This window comes from Micromys minutus, assembly GCF_963924665.1.
Source record: "Micromys minutus genome assembly, chromosome: 1".
Classification (NCBI taxonomy): domain Eukaryota; kingdom Metazoa; phylum Chordata; class Mammalia; order Rodentia; family Muridae; genus Micromys; species Micromys minutus.
The window spans coordinates 89,412,569-89,429,446 of record NC_137969.1 but is presented as its reverse complement, the minus strand read 5'-3'; the positions used below and the strand labels follow the sequence as shown (position 1 = coordinate 89,429,446).

General features: G+C 39.2%; 1 protein-coding gene across 2 annotated transcripts in view; it reads right to left on the bottom strand.

The window, feature by feature from the left end:
- The window catches only part of SYT14 (synaptotagmin 14), a 118,636-nt gene that overhangs the window by 62,490 nt on the left and 39,268 nt on the right, over positions 1–16,878 (bottom strand). For both annotated transcript variants that reach the window (XM_080917878.1, XM_080917877.1), the window contains exon 3: positions 13,956–14,171. In XM_080917878.1, the coding sequence (XP_080774004.1) occupies positions 13,956–14,171 (216 nt within the window). The remainder of the gene's footprint in view (positions 1–13,955; positions 14,172–16,878) is intronic.

The window sequence follows — 16,878 nt, the reverse complement described above, 5'->3', positions numbered from 1 at the left end:
ACTTATAGCAATCCAGTCACCAAGTAAAGTTAGAAAAACTGACATAGAGACATTTAAAGTCACAACATCAGTAGGGAGAAGAAACCCAGCCCAGAAGCCAGGCTCATTAGCCAATTACTCCAGCATGTTCAACTGCACTTAGTTTGTCCTGTTCTTTCCTCTCCCCTCCCTTTTCCTTCCCTCCTCTTCCCTCCCAACTTCCTTCACTTCTCCTTCCTTCCCTCTTCCTCCTCCCCGCTCCTTTTTTGTTTTTCATGATAGGGTTTTTCTGTATAGCCTAGGCTATATAGAAACTCACTCTGTAGACCAGGCTGGCCTGGAACTCAGCTCTGCCTGCCTTTGCTTCTCGAGTGCTGGGATTAGAGGTGTGAATCACCACCCATCTATATACTTCCTCTCTTAAGACCATTTACTGTTCCTGACATTTTCACTGTCTGTATGTGTGCTTCCATGTTCGTGTGTGTGTGTGTGTGTGTGTGTGTCTCCGTCCAGATAGAGACTAAAGAACAATCTTGAATGTCACTCTTCAGGTGTGATAGGCCTTCCTTCCTTCCTCTCTCCTTCACTCCCTGCTTCCTACCTTCCATTCTTTCTAAAGAAATATTTATCCCACTGTCTTGGGACTCATCAAATAATCTAGACTAAATTATGGAGTATAAGTTACACACCTAGTCTATTTAATCAATTACTTTAGACAGAGATTTTTTCACTGTACAGCTCATTCTGGCCGTGATCAGTGACCGCAGCCTTGGACCGTGGTACTAGAGATTGTACCACTATACTCAAAAGAGACTCATTTTCTTTCTTTGTAGTGCCTTCTACATGCTAAGCACATACTTCTCCCATAACTTACATCCCAACTTGATTGTGTACAACTAATTTCTTATATTACGTCAGAAGTTATAACAATAGAATGAAACTTTGAACATTCTTCTTAGGAGACAGCACCTTAGAACATGAGAACTGGGGTGAGTCTTACATAATATTGCCTGATCTGACCTGCAAAATGAGTAACAGAGAGCTGGCTCCACACGAAACACAGGTTACAAGTGCTAAGATTAGAAGCCATGCCTGCCAAACAGACTTCGAAATACAGGTCAGCACAGTCATGCACAGGGCTCTAGCCACTCCGCTGTGTTAAAGAAAAGGAGAAGAGGAAGATGCTTACAACCTGTTCATGGCGACTCAAATGCAGCAGGAGTCAAAGCTAGGTTCAAGCAGAGCTTCAGAGCCTCCTCCCACATGCAACTGCACAGCACCCTCGTCACTCTACTTCCTGCCTCCCAGTTCCGAATCCCTCTTCTCCATCCTGAACTGGTCAGTCTTGCATACATTGTTGTATGGCAGGGTGAGAAGGCCCCAGCAAAAACCATTTGCAAAGTTAGTATCTGGCAAGTTAGAGGACAAAGTGAGTGACACATTTCTCAAAGTTTATGAGATGTTTAATTTCACCACAGAAGGAAGGCAATCCTGGGTATAGGACTTGAGGTCAGAGAAAAGTGGTAACTTTCATGAGAATACACTGCACATGAACTGAACGAGCCTGCCCTTAAACTGTTAAGACCTCAGAGCTCAATACTCTGTGAGGTGTCCCCAAACCCATAACTCTCTCTTCCTTTCTCCTGGAGAAGTACGAGCTGTGCCACAGCAATAACTACCGATCAGTGCAGCTCAGAAGGGAGCTGACATTATGCTTGGCAGAACCAGACAGAGAACAGCTGGGAATATAAGCTACACAGAAGCCACTGAGAGTAGTAGTCGGTCCTGACTGGAGGAACAGACTGGTATTCCCAGACTCCCTGATGTCAACAGGACTGGACTGCAGACTAGAGTCTATGTGAAAATTACTTACACCATCAGCACAATCATGATTTCCTGGAAACAGGTACCCAAATACAATGAGAAAATGAGTAATGTCTATGTTCCATGGCACTATCAGGGACTATGTTCACAATAACTGACTCTTTTTTTTTTTTTTCAGTTAGTACAGAGAACATATCAAAGTCTCCAAACCAAACACAAGAACAGGGAAATAAGGTTGCTAAGTACTCTCAGTTGATCAATACATAATGTGCACACATATCAACACATCACGGCACATTACAAAACGCCCTATTTTTACGTGTTAACAAAAATCTTTAAAATCTTTGAGAAAGAAATTTCAATTACCTGGGCTTGACCACTGTAATAGTTACTTTTCTATTCTGTAACAAAATGCCATGATTAAGGCAACTTACAAAAGTTTATTCAGATCTCTGTTCTGAAGGATAGAAGTCCGTTATGTTAGGGAGACATGACAGCAAGATCCAAGCATTGCAGCAGGAGCAGGAAGCTGAGGACTCACATCGTGAACCAACACAAGGAGTAGAGTGCACGAAATCAGAATGGTGTTCTAGACATTCGAGCTCATCTTCAGAACAAGGTCACACACCCTAAGGCTCCCCAAACAGCAGCACCAACTTTGGACCAAGAGCTCAAATGCCTGAGACTTCAGAGAACACGTATCAAACCATCACAAGCACTGTACACATGTATCAAACTATGTACCCATACATATCTAAAATTAGATTATAAAGATTTAAATAATTACTTAAACTTTTTAAAAAAATCTGAGAATCAACATCAACATGATCCTATTTGTGTCTATAAGCTGAAAAACATGACAATATTTATGCTATATGTCTGTCTCTCTCTACACCAGTGGTTCTCAACCTTTTTATTGCTGCAACCTTTTAATATGGTTCCTTATGTTGTGGGACTCCCAGCCATAAAATGATCTCTGCTGCTATCTTATATCTGAAATTTTGCTATTGCTATGAATCATAATGTAAATATCTGTATTTTCCAATATAGGTGACTCCTGTGAAAGAGTCATTCGAATCCAAAGTGGTTGTGGACAACAGGTTGAGAACCACTGTCCTTGACAAACAGAACTGTTCTAGGCAGATAGACAGACACATGTTCTTCATCGCTGGCATGCACATTCATTACTCTTATGTTAGCAAGGATGATCTTATGAATTCTTGCATTAAATGGCCTTTACCAATCCAAGTACAAAGCCTACAGATCTTCATATTGGTCCTTTTAATTATGAAGTAATATTCTAATCAGGTTGGCTGTGGTAGCTTTTGTTGCTATCTGTGATAGTTTCCTTACAAGTATGTGAAATTCCTGTGAGTGAAGTTTAGTGCCATCTCAGGATCTCCAGTTACCAAACCTTTTAGAACCAGATAGCATCTCTCAACCTGTAGCCAGCAGTCCATACTCCCAGGCCTCTACTTTGCATGTTCCTGTAGAAGGAGCCTCAGAAACACCCTCTGCCCTGCAGGGTTTGGAATGCCCACATTGGGTGGGTAAGCTAAGGATCCAGCCCCTCCCCTTGCTTCATGGCTGTGGGTGGCAGTAGGAGCACAGCTTTGGGATACTTCATGAAACCAGAGCAGCTTAGGGTCTGAGATTAGTGTTGGCTACTTGACTATACTGAGAATTTAAGTTTCTTTTTTTAAGTTATGTTATGTGGATATGTTTTTGTTTAATCCCAGGTGTGGGATAAGCAGCTGCTTCACAGCAGGTGATTCTGATTTGCTTCACGCACTAGCACGGACATGATTTTTGCCAGCTGCAGATAATTTAATTCTGGGGACTCTGGAAAGGGTATATGTAGGGCAAGTGGAACTGTGTCACGAGACAAAAACTGGGAAGGTTGAACAGATTTTTAAAAAACTCTGGTATTCTCATATCTGAGACAGGTAGGCATTTTACCTGCTCCTGACCTGGTTACTGTCCTGAGCACATGACCACAGCACCCCCACATAAGGATCATTCCCAGACATTCACCCCTGAGCTAAGCTGGAGATCCCCAAGTCCCCCACATACCCCAGTCCTGCACATCTGGGAATTTGGGAATGCCTGACTCCTCAGCCTCAGCTTGTTTTGTTTCTCACCTGGGCTGGGGCCCCATCTTTTTTTTTTTTTTTTTTTCTTTCTTATAACTTTATTTAAAAAAGAGAGATACATGTACAGATAATTAAAAGCATTTTGGCATAAAACTACATGAATATATTTTTGTCAGCACTTGATTCTTTTAGAGGTTTGTTAGCATGCATTGAAATCTTACTAGTTACCATAAGCACAAAGTACATGTAGAACAGAACGTAACATGGAAACAGTCAGTTGCCTTGGTGTGTATAGATTAAACATAATGATTTTTGAATACCAAAAATTGCCACAAGGATATAGTCTTAGCTCTTGAATTATTAATGATTTAAGGTCTAGGTGTACCACATTCTGAGAGGGTGCTGTACACATACTTTTTTTTTTTCTAAGAAGGACTGAGGCTTTCACTTTCTGGCCTTTGTTTTGTTGTTGTTTATTTGGGGTTTTTTGTTTGTTTTTTGGGGTTTTTTTGAGCTTCATATGGCCTGTGAGTTGTTTCTGGGGTGTTCAGAGCTTTCTGGGGCTAGTATCCAATTATCAGTGACTGCATATTATGTCTGTTCTTTTGTGACTGGGTTACCTCACTCAGGATGATATTCTCTAGATGCATCCATTTTCCTAGGAATTTCATAAAGTCATTGTTTCTAATAGCTGAGTAGTACTCCATTGTGTAAATGTACCACAATTTTTGTATCCATTCAGCTACTGAAGGACATCTGGGTCCCCATCTTAAGCTACATTTTTGTCTGCCAGTGGAATTCTCACACCCCTTTTCTGGAACCACAGGTATGAAAGAGCCCTGAGAGGGCCTGGAGCGCCTGCTACTCCCTTGGCTACTAGAATATCCTGGCAATGAAGGCTGCACTTGCCCCAAGGAACTCCATGTTCCCAATCAACAGGAAGTGGTATAAAGAGGTCTATGCCAGCTTTCCCTTCTAACCTCTTTCTCCTGCCTAGTGCTGCAGGGTTAGGAACGACTGGAGAGAAATAAAGGCTGGAAAAGTGGTAGATAGAAGGATCCAATAAAATAGCTTTAAAAAAATAAATACACTAACACGTGATATATCTAAAATCATTCTTTGGCTCCTGAAGGAAAATTTAATAGACAGACAGACAGACACACATACACACATTTTTATAAAAACACATTTTTTCTGTTAAAGAAAAGTAATGAAATACTCGACTTTTTTAAAGATTTATTTATTTTATTTAATGCACATTACTACTTGTGTGCCAGAAGAAAGCCTCAGATTCAATTACAGATGATTGTGAGCCACCGTGTGGTTACTGGGAATTGAACTTAGGACCTCTGGGACAGCAGACTGTGTTTTTGACCACTGAGCCATCTCCCCAGCCCATGAAGTGCTCATGTTTGATAGGAATAGGTCAAAGATAACAGTTGTTGGTGCAAAAAAACTTGTCAACAGACAAATAATCCTAGAATATGAATAATCAGTAATAAGAACAACTAACAGGAGTTAATGAGTGTGACACTAAATAAATGTTAATGTATTTAGGTGTGAATTATCAGTGGGTTTAAAACAAAGGAGACACTGGGGAACAGACTACTCAGTATCTGGTATTGGCTAGAAAATGTTTATTCCTGAGAATGGGCTGTGAAATAAAGTAGTTTAGTGGTCCACCACACACTGGAGTCCTGCCATCCACCTAGAATATGTCCCAAACTACTCATTTGGAAAAGGTGAGTGTGACGGTTTGTATGGGCTTGGGTTAGGGAGTGGCACTATCAGGATGTGTGGCCTTGTTGGAGTAGGTGTGTCACTGTGGGCATAGACTTTAATGCCCTGGTCCTAGCTACTTGGAAGCCAGTTTTCTCTTACAGTCCTGCAGATAAAGATACAGACCTCTCAGCTCCTCCCTGCACCATACCTGCCTAGACACCGAATGTTCCCACTTTGATGATAATGGACTGAATCTCTGAACCTGTAAGCCAACCCCAATTAATCATTGTCCTTTTAAGAGTCGTCTTGGTCATGGTGTTTCTCACAGCAATGAAAACTCTAAGACAATCTCCTCAAATCTTAAAATGTGTTTATGTTAGCAAGGAAGAACTTATGGATCCATGGTATTTATCTAACATTAATGAGGACCTGAGCCAATTAATATAAGGCAAGTAATTTTAAGACTAACTGGATAATTTTCTATATAATTCAAGTATTAGCTGTAATTACAATTAAAATGTTTCTCAAGAACAAATAAACATACTGTAAAATTTTCAAAAATAGTATAATTAATGAAGAGAGAATTTCCTAAAGACTTTTTGGAAAAAGTCATGTACACAATGTTCTATCTCAAACAGAATTTTAAAATAGATACCTCCACAAGCAACCTCAACATGGAATTCCACATTCTAATCCAATGCGACCTCCAGCCAGGGACACTGACTCCAAATACTACACTGGAAGATGAGAATTTGCATTTCACTTGAACTTTTTCTTATTCATGTTAATGTGATTTTTATGTGTAATACAAAAATTATTTTTAAAATGAAGTATTTTCATAAATGAACTATTCAAGTAAATATATGCTATTCCCTTTATTTATCTCCCAACTGAAAATATCTTTATTGGTATTTTAAAAAAATGTTTTATTTGCAGGTCAGTGAGGTGGCCTAGCAAGTAAACGTGCTTGTCCTTACAAGACTTACAACTTGACTTTACTACTTGGAACCACAGCAGAAGTAAACTTACTCCTAAACAAACACACACACTCAGACACACAATCACAAACACACACACTAAATAAAACAATATTTAAATTTAAAACCGTTTATTTGTGATTAATATGCACTGACTATAAATATTCATTAATGAGGTTCAGTGTGGTCTGTTAACATGGGCATTGATCAATCTCCTCCACCCTCCCTGTTTATCAATGCAAATTTATTGTCACAACAGAGACAAATGATCAAAGGACTTTTTTTTTAAGCCTTAACAGATAAAAATTCAATAATGTTGGTAGTATTAGTCTGGTTTCAAAATTCATTTAATTTGAAAGAGGAAAAATAAAAACAAGAAAAATATGTCTTTATCTCAAGTGTACTGGATTTATAAAACTGTAATGTGTTAACTTGAAAGTAGGCAGGACCTGAAATAAATGAATTCCCAGTTAACTACATCTAAAGTATCACACACACACACACACACACACACACTCACACACACACACACACACAGAGAGAGAGAGAGAGTGGGGGGGGGGAGAAAGAGAGAGAGAGAGAGAGAGAGAGAGAGAGAGGGAGAGGGAGAGGGAGAGGGAGGGAAAGGGAGAAGGAGAGAGAGACATATATAGAGAAAAGAGAAACAGAAAGGGGGTAAGAAGGAGGAGGAGGAGGAGGAAGAAGACCACGATGATATATGCCTTAGTGAGAGCACTTAATGTACTAACATAAAGTAGTGAGTTCAAATCCCCATGATGCATGTAAAAGGCTGTGTGTGCTCACATGTGCACCTGCAACCCCAGTGCCTCATGGGCAGAGACATATTTGAGCTTGCTGACTACAGCATGGCTTGCCATTCACTTAAAGACACATGAGGTTCTCTTCTGACTTCCACAAGTGTGCATACAGCACCACTGCCACACACATACATGAAGAAACACCAGGAAATAAAAGCAGAGTGGACAAAACTTTACTCTGCCATGATGAGCCCTCCCTTCCTCATGGGCTAGCATTACCTTCTGAGTGGACTTTTAGGCACACTCATCAACTAATTTCTATCAAAGGAAGATTTAATATTAAACATTCTCAACATTTGCAGAAAATTGAAGAGGTTAAAAACAATCCATCCGTCTGTTGTATAACCATTATTTTGGACACATACACTACAACCCTGCAAACTTTGTGGAAACTGGTGCAAAATACTCAGTGAAATACTAGCCAATAGAATCTAGCAATGTATTAAAATAATTTAACTTAGAACCCAGTTCCTGGAATGCAAAGATGGTTCAATCAGCATAATAAACCACAGTGGCAGAATGAAGGGGAACTACACCTGTGGTTTGGGAAGGTGCATGTATAACAGGATTGGACAGCGTACAGTGGACTTTCAGAAAGTAATTGGTTTATAAGTGTTCTAACCTTACCAGTAGATTAGCACGTCCATCAATTTATAACTTGAGGACATCACTGGGGTTGATGCTGGAAGTGAGTGACTGGGATGAGCTTGGAAGGGTGTGTATGTCATCTAAGTTGAGATGAGGCCATGTCTTTTCCCCTAGGTAGCTCTGCCTCAAGACAAACCCAGAGACAGAGCCAAATGATGGCAGAGATTCTGTAATCATGGGCCCAAATAAATCTTCCCTTTATAAAGTTGTTTTTATGGATATTTTATCACAGAATGAAAAAGATAATACAACTACATCTCAAAATAGATCATCTCAATTGATTTTAAAAAAGCATTTGACACAAAATTCTGTACCTTTTCATGATTTAAAAAACAAAACAAAACAAAACAAAACAAAGCTCAACAAACCAAGAAGAGTAAAAACTACTCAAAATAATAGGGTCAACCAGGAGGAGCCACATCAAATAAAGCATTCAGTAATAGAGACCAAAAGCTTAGAGTGTAAAGAAAGTAAAGACACCCACCTTTCGCCACACCTATTCAATCTAAAATAAAATACTAGTTTTTTTGTTTGTTTGTTTGTTTTTTTTAAGTTAAGTACAGAGGGCTTCTATAGAGGAAAGGTAAAATGTTTTGTTCACAAACAGCCCTACGGTCTATGTAAAAACCCTGCAGGTTCCACATGTTAGAAAATATTATCAGTATGAAAAATTTTAATAATAAACACTCAAAAAACTGCAACTCTATACACTAATGATGAGCAACTAAGAAAGGAAATTAAAACAATTCTATTTTCAAAACTGCAAGAAAGATTTTAATAATAGGAAGATTTTAATACTTAGGAATTAATTTAAGGAGGTCAAAATCCTACAGTAAAAACTACAAAAATTTCCCAAGTGAAATTAAAGACATAAATAAATGAAAAGATATGCCATGTTTAGAATATTTAATAATGGTAGGATGCTAATAAAACCAAAGGCAATCTTCAGATAATACCATTTCTGTAAACTGCAAATGATGGCTTACATACACACATACATATACACATACATATGTACACATACATGAATGTGTGTATATGTGTGTGTGTATCCTAAACTTCACATAGAATTCCAAATGACCCTCATCTCTAAAAACTTAAAGCAAATCTGAAGGGCTTCTGCTTCCTGGTTGCAGACATACTCCGATGCTACAGAAAGCGAACAGTGTGGTGCTGCAGTAAAGACAACCACGCACATAACTCATACACACGGTGAAATAAGTTTTGAGAAGTGTACAAACATTATTCAATGGGAAAATGAGTGTTTTCAACACACGGTGCTAGAAAACCATTATATCTTTGTGTGAATCTTGTAATACTAGATGCAAAAACTAACTGAAAATAGGTTATGTCTTAACCGTAAGACCTAAAACTATTAAATTCTTAGACAAAAAGAAGGGTAAAGGTTCACTACTCTGGATCTGGCATATCTCTGAGACATTACAACAATGGCAAAGGCAACAAACAGGACAGAACAGACACACCAGACATCATCAAACTCAAAAGATGAAGAAGACATGTAGCCTACTGGATGAGAGAAGATAGTTGTACATTTTTACTATGGACTCAATACATATAATATAGTCTTCCTAGTAACCCAGCACAAAAAGGTAAAGACCATGAATAGACACATCTTCAAAGCAGACATGTGAGTAACCAATAGGCATAAGGAAAGATGCTCAAACTCTCACTCCCCTTTAGGAAAATTCAAATCAAGCTTCTCATGACATTCCACCTCACACACACCAGGACAGCTATCACCATACAAACAAAAATGAAAAACATGAGTGAGACTGTAGAGAAACTGGAACCTTTGCACATTGTTGGAGGGAATATCAAGTGGTTAAGCCACCACAGAAAACAGCATAGTAGTTCTAAATATTAAACAAACAAAACCCAGAGTTACTATATATCCAACAATTTCCCTGTTGGTTATACTAAAAATGATGAAATGCAGATATTTATATTCATAGCAGCGTTAGTCATAACCACTAAATGTAAAAGCAACTGAAGTATCTACCCACAGATGAATGGATAAGCAAAATGTAGCACATACATCCAATAGGATGTTATTGAGCCAGAAGGAAATTTTGCAAGGTAAATAAACCAGCCACAAAAAGGTGAAAGAGTATATTCCATCTGTGTGAGACTCCTGGGGCAGACAGTAGAACAGTCTTCCCAGGAAACATGGGAAGGGGCAATGTTGGCAGCAGGTCAAATGTTACAGGGAAGAGCTCTACGGAAGAATGCTGATGGGAACAGTATGAACTTAACCACTGAACTGACTGAACCCCAAAAACGCTTAGGAAAATAAAGTTTATGCCATGTATTTCCTATTACAATACTCAAACTGGAGCGAGGAGAAATAAAGTTTTGATACATGTTACAGCATAGATGAACCAGGAAGACACCGTCCTGTGTGAAAAACAGAAGTACCTACAGCACTCGGGTTCAAATACACAGAGAGTGTAATTCGGGTTAGCCGTCGGGCTGAGAAGGAGATGGAGAGATGTTTTAATGGCTCAGTTTCACTCTCTGACGGGAAAGGCCCTGGAGAGGCAGAGATGATGTTGTGTGACAGTATTAACAGTCGTTAACATGCTGAACTTCACACAGGAAAACCAAAAGGCTGGAGAGAGATAGCTGGTTAAGAGCACATGCTTCTTTGCAAGAGGACCTGAGTTCAAATCCCAGTATCCACGTGAGAACTCAGTCATCTGAAACTCTAGTTTCACGGATCTGACATCTCCTTCTAGTTTCCAGGGACACTGCACACATGTGGTGCACACAAATGGGCAGACACTCATACATATGAAACAAAAACAAATAAATATTTTTCAAAAAGGTTGACATGTTAAGTTTTAGGTTATACAAATTTTACTACAAGAAAAATAAAGCTGTTGTCTCTATCCCTACTTGGATCCTCCGTGCTCTACAGACGATAGCAGATCTGCTTCCAGTACTGGCTGCCCACAAACTTTTCTACTGAGTTAATATGGATGTTCTAAGTTCCTTGGGAGTAGTAATGAGGTAAGGCCACGGCACATACAAAAATTCTCCTTGGTTATTACCTCAAGCCACACGAGTCAAACCCAGACTTGATAAATGTGTGTAATGGCGATGTGTAGAATAAAGGGTCAGGGCTGCAGCCCCACTGTTCATGCCTTCCTTGTACCTATGGAAAATGAACCATAACATCCCTAGGGTATATACATGGAGCTGTCCCATGTGACCAGCCACGCCCCAAGTGGTGCCTTGAGCACTGCAGTGTGTGTTAAAACCAACTCCTCCTCCCCATACATATACCAACGAAGGCAGGCAAAGGCTGGAGATAGAGGGCTCGCTACACTGCAAACCTCCCACCTGCTTCTCTCAATCCGGTGAGTAACAGCAGGTAGGCAGAGTGCTTGCTTTCCACTGTGCACCCACCCTCCCCTTAGCAGCACACACTCTGACTTATGACTCTAACCTGTTAGTGCTTCAACTCAAACTGCAACTTCTGTTAGCAAAGGGGGGTTGCTTGAATGCTCGACATGCTGAGTGTCCTCCCCTCCTTAAAATTCTCTTGCCTTGGATGACTATGTACATTCTCTGGATCTTCTTGGTCTGTTCTACTGTCTTTTTGCTTTGTGTGACATTTTCTCTGTACACACTCTGTACTCCTTCATCAGTTTAATTCACTTTTGTGATTTCTAAGCATATGCATCCTGGAAGCCTGCACATCACGGCAAGCTCAATCAAACATGCTGTCTTGTCACAGATAGAAACATCAGAAATTACAATTCTCACTCCCTACTTCCAACAAAAAGTAGAACCCTCCCTGGATTCTGAATTTAAGCAATGACCCCACATCCTCGCTCACACATGATAAAATAATATGGTATTTTCTGGTGCTTTCTTCTCTCCTCCTGATGTTCAAAGTACAGTATGGTCCTAAGTCCAGCAAATCCCACTTCTGTCCTCTGGTCCTCCAGATTCCTACTGCTACTAAGTTACTCAGGGTTTCCCATGTTCTGTAGACAGATCTCATCTCCCTTCATTGTTTCCCCTTTAGTCTTCCTGCTCTTAACCTACTCATACCTGCTCAAGTCAAAGCCTTCAACAAGTTCTCTGGCTACCAAACTGGACAGATCCAGTCCTCATCTCCCTCACCACTGGTGCTTCTGATTCCCTTACATACTACATACTCCCCAGTGTCTGAGACAAAGCCTTCCCTTTCCCCTGAGGTATTTCCTCCATTGTATACCTTCCATCTTGTGGGTAACTAGAAAGTCTGTCCTCTCACTGACTGTCTCCAAACTTACAGCAGTTGTTAAGATGAAGACAAGTACGTGAGCCACCAAAGTTAGGCCTTGCTCCTCACAAGGAGGAGGCTTCTGGCCAGCCTGAAATGAAAGGATCATAAAGGGCCATCAGGTATAAGACAAGGAAAGAAAATAAGTGGAAAGATCCTCAATTCCATCTGAAGAATGAAAGTATGCCGGGTCACAGATTCCAGCTCAGGCCTGCTCAAGGCTTACGCCATACGTTACCATTATTTTCATAACTTCTTCTCTTTGGTGATGCTGACTGGCCATGTACCTGTCTATCAATTGATAGGCACAACAACTTGACCAGGTTATTAATATCCATGTTTTAGACACAATAAAACATACTTCTCAGGTTTCCATGGCCAATAGATGACAAGATATGGCACGAATGTCTTGAATGCAGGAGATTCACAGCCATTCAATTGCTGCTCTATTGTTCATGTGCCAAAGGTGCATATAAATTACAGGCTGGCTTTATTGGTTCACATTATTTAGTTACCTCCGTAGGCATACAGCTGTGTGTACTATGTCAAAGATATTGTTTTCCAGTGGAGTCCATGCTAATATTCCTTCATTTCTTCCTTAAGTCTATAATGAACCTTCTATCTGGTAAAAATGCAGTATTTGGTTCATTCATTGTTAAACCTGTATACTAACAAATAAAAAATGGGTAGATAGATCTTTAATTAGCATGAAGCCAAACACAAATATAGATCATTTTGTTTCTTTGACTTCTTACAAATTGGGGCAATACTTAAATCATCAATAGAGGCCCTAAAAGACAAATCTCAACTGCTAAAGCAAAGCTAACTAGGTTTATCTGTAATGAACCTGATGTCTGTTAGATTGTTCTCTTCTGGTTATGAGACAGTATGACACTGTGAGAAGCCATTCTATCAGACAAATAATGTGTTTAAATGTGAAAATAAATAAGCTTTAATTAATGGCAAAACCTTTTGTCTTTATGTTTTAGAAAGATGTAAAAGCATAGACCTGTTATCTCCTGCAAAGATTTTGTTCTGAAACCACTTAGTAACAAAATACCTGAAGTAACGGAAACCCGTGAAAATCCCTCAAATTGCCTTTAAAACACAGTGTAAATAGACAGACAGACAGACAGACAGACAGACAGATAGACAGACAGATAGATAGACAGACAGACAGACAGGAAGTACACTGCAGGGAAGAGAGCACTATATCACTGTCTGTGTACTAGGGCCCCTGGCTGATGGTGGAGACCGTACTGAGTCATGCTCAGAGCCTGCTGGCTACTGTAACAGGTGTGTTAGCAATGGCCTGCACTTGAGGAACAGCACATTCACACCCTCTCCTCATTCAATGTCAGCCCTGTACACTGAGTGAGAATCCCAGTACCACACGAAGCCTATTATTAGCCTTTTCATCTGGGGTGTTTGGGGGCTGATTTTCATCACAAGCATAAAATCTTTACTTGGGTTGCACTCAGAAACAGAACTCTGCATTGCCCTCTCAGTGTGCAACCACAGACACCTAATATTTTATGCATAAATCATCTAACATAGTGTTTTATTTTAAAAAGCCAGCGTTCTTCATCAGTGTCCTTACCGTCCTCAATGGATGCTTCGGTGCTGTACCCGTCGTACTCGGCAGACAAGGGACTGTACTTCTGCCTTGTTTCCCAGGCATAGCTCTTCTGTCGAGAATCTACCAATGGCCACCTGGAATTGTGTGTTCTGGATAAGGCCTCATGATATTTACCCAGTGCTTCATCTTCACTTTCAGAGGACGAACCAGGCTCATCTCTGTCCATGTAGGAATTATCTATTTGGATAACAGTAAGAGGAAATTATAATTTTAATATACTTACATATGGCAAACTTATTAAAATGTGTTATTACATATATGCATATATACACACAAACAAAAGCACAAATGAAAATGTGTGTATGCACACATAAACACAGGGTGAAACTAATTAGAAACAATCTTTACAACTGCTGAAATTCCTGACAATCCCTAAACTGAATATAAAGTATATTGTAATCTTAGTGTGTACGTATGTATATAATATCCCAAAATTTCAGCTTTAGAAAATATATTTTTCATGTAAATAGATTAATTGTTAGATTTTTATGTGTTAATAAGAAATGTCACATTGTATATTCTACTTATATAAATAATCTTAGTCACGGGGGGGGGGGGTTGCAACCTTTTTAGGTACAAATGAAATCACAGCTGCCACACTGTGCAGGTGTGTAAAGTACCTATTATATACAAATGAAATTATAAATGCTGTCACTACCTATGGCCTGGAGAAGAACAATTAATGTTATAAGACAAATTTCTGGTTTTCATTTGGCCCCTATTCTCAGAACTAGCAATGCTTTGTACTAACGGGGAGACACCAACACTGGGATTGTAATTTGCATAATTTTTCTACAGAACAAACTCAACACCAAAACATCAAAAACAGACAACATCAAACTGTGCAGTCTCTGAAAGTTCCATTTCTAGGAACTTGCCAAGCCCGTTTCTAATTAACTGCATAGAAATATACATTTTTAAGCATATCACTAGCAAAAAAAAAAAAAAAACCAAGATATATAACCAATATGCCTATCACTGTGCCTTGGTTAGGCAAGTGATGGCACAGCCATTCAACATGCACACTGGGACTGTGTAGCCTTTAAGATATGAGTGGGTGAGCTCACAATTCACCCACTGCAAGTATACTTTTATTTGATAGATACACATATTTCAACATGCAGGCTATACACATATACTATATATTAAGTGTATGTATATACTGTATATGTGTGTGTACATATATATATACACACACACACACATATATGTATATATATATATATATAGAGAGAGAGAGAGAGGAGAGAGAGAAAAAAACACATCAAATTTCTAATATTACCATTGAAAAGTTAAATTACTAGGAAAAATTTTCTGAATTATAATGTAAATTTTAAGTGGTATAAAGTTTATATTCTCTAAGAAGCAGTAGAGCAGTTAAGAGTTCATTACTTAGTCTAAACAGATACCACACAACCGCTCCAATCTGCAAGCCTCACTCCGAGTACAGAGCCATATGCAGCTGGTGGTTGATCTGGAGCGATGCAGACACTGCAGTTTCACTATCATGGAGAATCTGACTAGACAATGCTATAGCAGCCAGACCACACCCTCTGACACCCAGCTCAGAATGTGAACATCGTGAGAAGTACCAGAGTGAGACCTAAAGGCAGCAGGTACACTGTGAGCTCCTCAGGGAGCTGACACTCCATGCAACCCCTCTGCAGTCAGACCTCCTCTACTCCAGAAAGCCTTACACACAAAATCAGAGAAACTCTTCCTTCTTAATCCTGAATCTCTTTTGTGAAAACCTACTACGCTGATACTAGGAATCTGACAATACAACTACATGAAATGTTAACCTATGGGCCAAACATTTGCAATTTCTTCACAGGACTAATTAAAGTCAATATTTGACTCTTCTTTGGGATACTTGAGAGTTTTTGGTTTCCTGAGATACCAGAGTATTCCTCAATTTAAAAAAAAAAAAAGAGAGAGGCAAAACAAACAAGTGCTAACTGTGACTGTTTATTCCTGGCAGCCATCCTATTGTCATTTTCTAAATAATCTGTTACTTTATTTCTTCATAGGTAACAAGGCCACTGGAACCCAGTGAATCACAGCTGCTGTGAGAACGACTCTACAAGGAGCACGGCTCCGCCAAGTGCAGTCTAATCAGCCCACCAGTCCGGGATCAGCTTCTCCTGTGCCATTAAGAACTCAACACTCTGCAGACCCTTCCCTCTTACAAGAGGTCGCACAGCAGAACTGCAGTCTTCCATTACTTCCATGGCTCCTCGGGTTTTGATATCTTATGAAAATCTACGTTTATATAAAAACCACAGGTGTACATTTTATAAGCAAAAGCCAATATTTGGAGGTTTGTGATCAGATTAGCAATAAGGAAGTGAGAAGGAAATACTGGAAGCAATTATCAGCAATACACAGTGCAATGATGTTTTGAAAACTGTCACAAATATTGTAGCTAGATACTATAAATACTCAGAATCGTAAGTCTATGGAAAGAACTCATAAATAATAATGTATTACTTGTGTACAGTCATTATGAACTATAACATTCTCATGCACATTTTAAGATATAGTTAAATGAATAAAGACATAGCCAGAAGCATGTTGTTTAACAATATAGGAGCTACTGGTTTCAAGAAAAGTACATAATAATTTACATAGGTTCTCATCCGGGTAGATTTGAAGAACAATGTTGTATAACCAACTCAGGACTTTGTTATAAAAGTAAGGCAAAAATTGAAATTTGTGAGTATTACAGCAAATTGGTTCAAATTAAATTATGTCTAGAATTTCTGGCAGTAAATTAAATTGAAATTAAAATTAAGAAAAGAAGGGTATAATCTCAGTAAGTGGAAGCTTAAAGCCAGACTGTGTTATAAAATGAGTTTCAGGCTAACTGGAACTGCACAGTAAG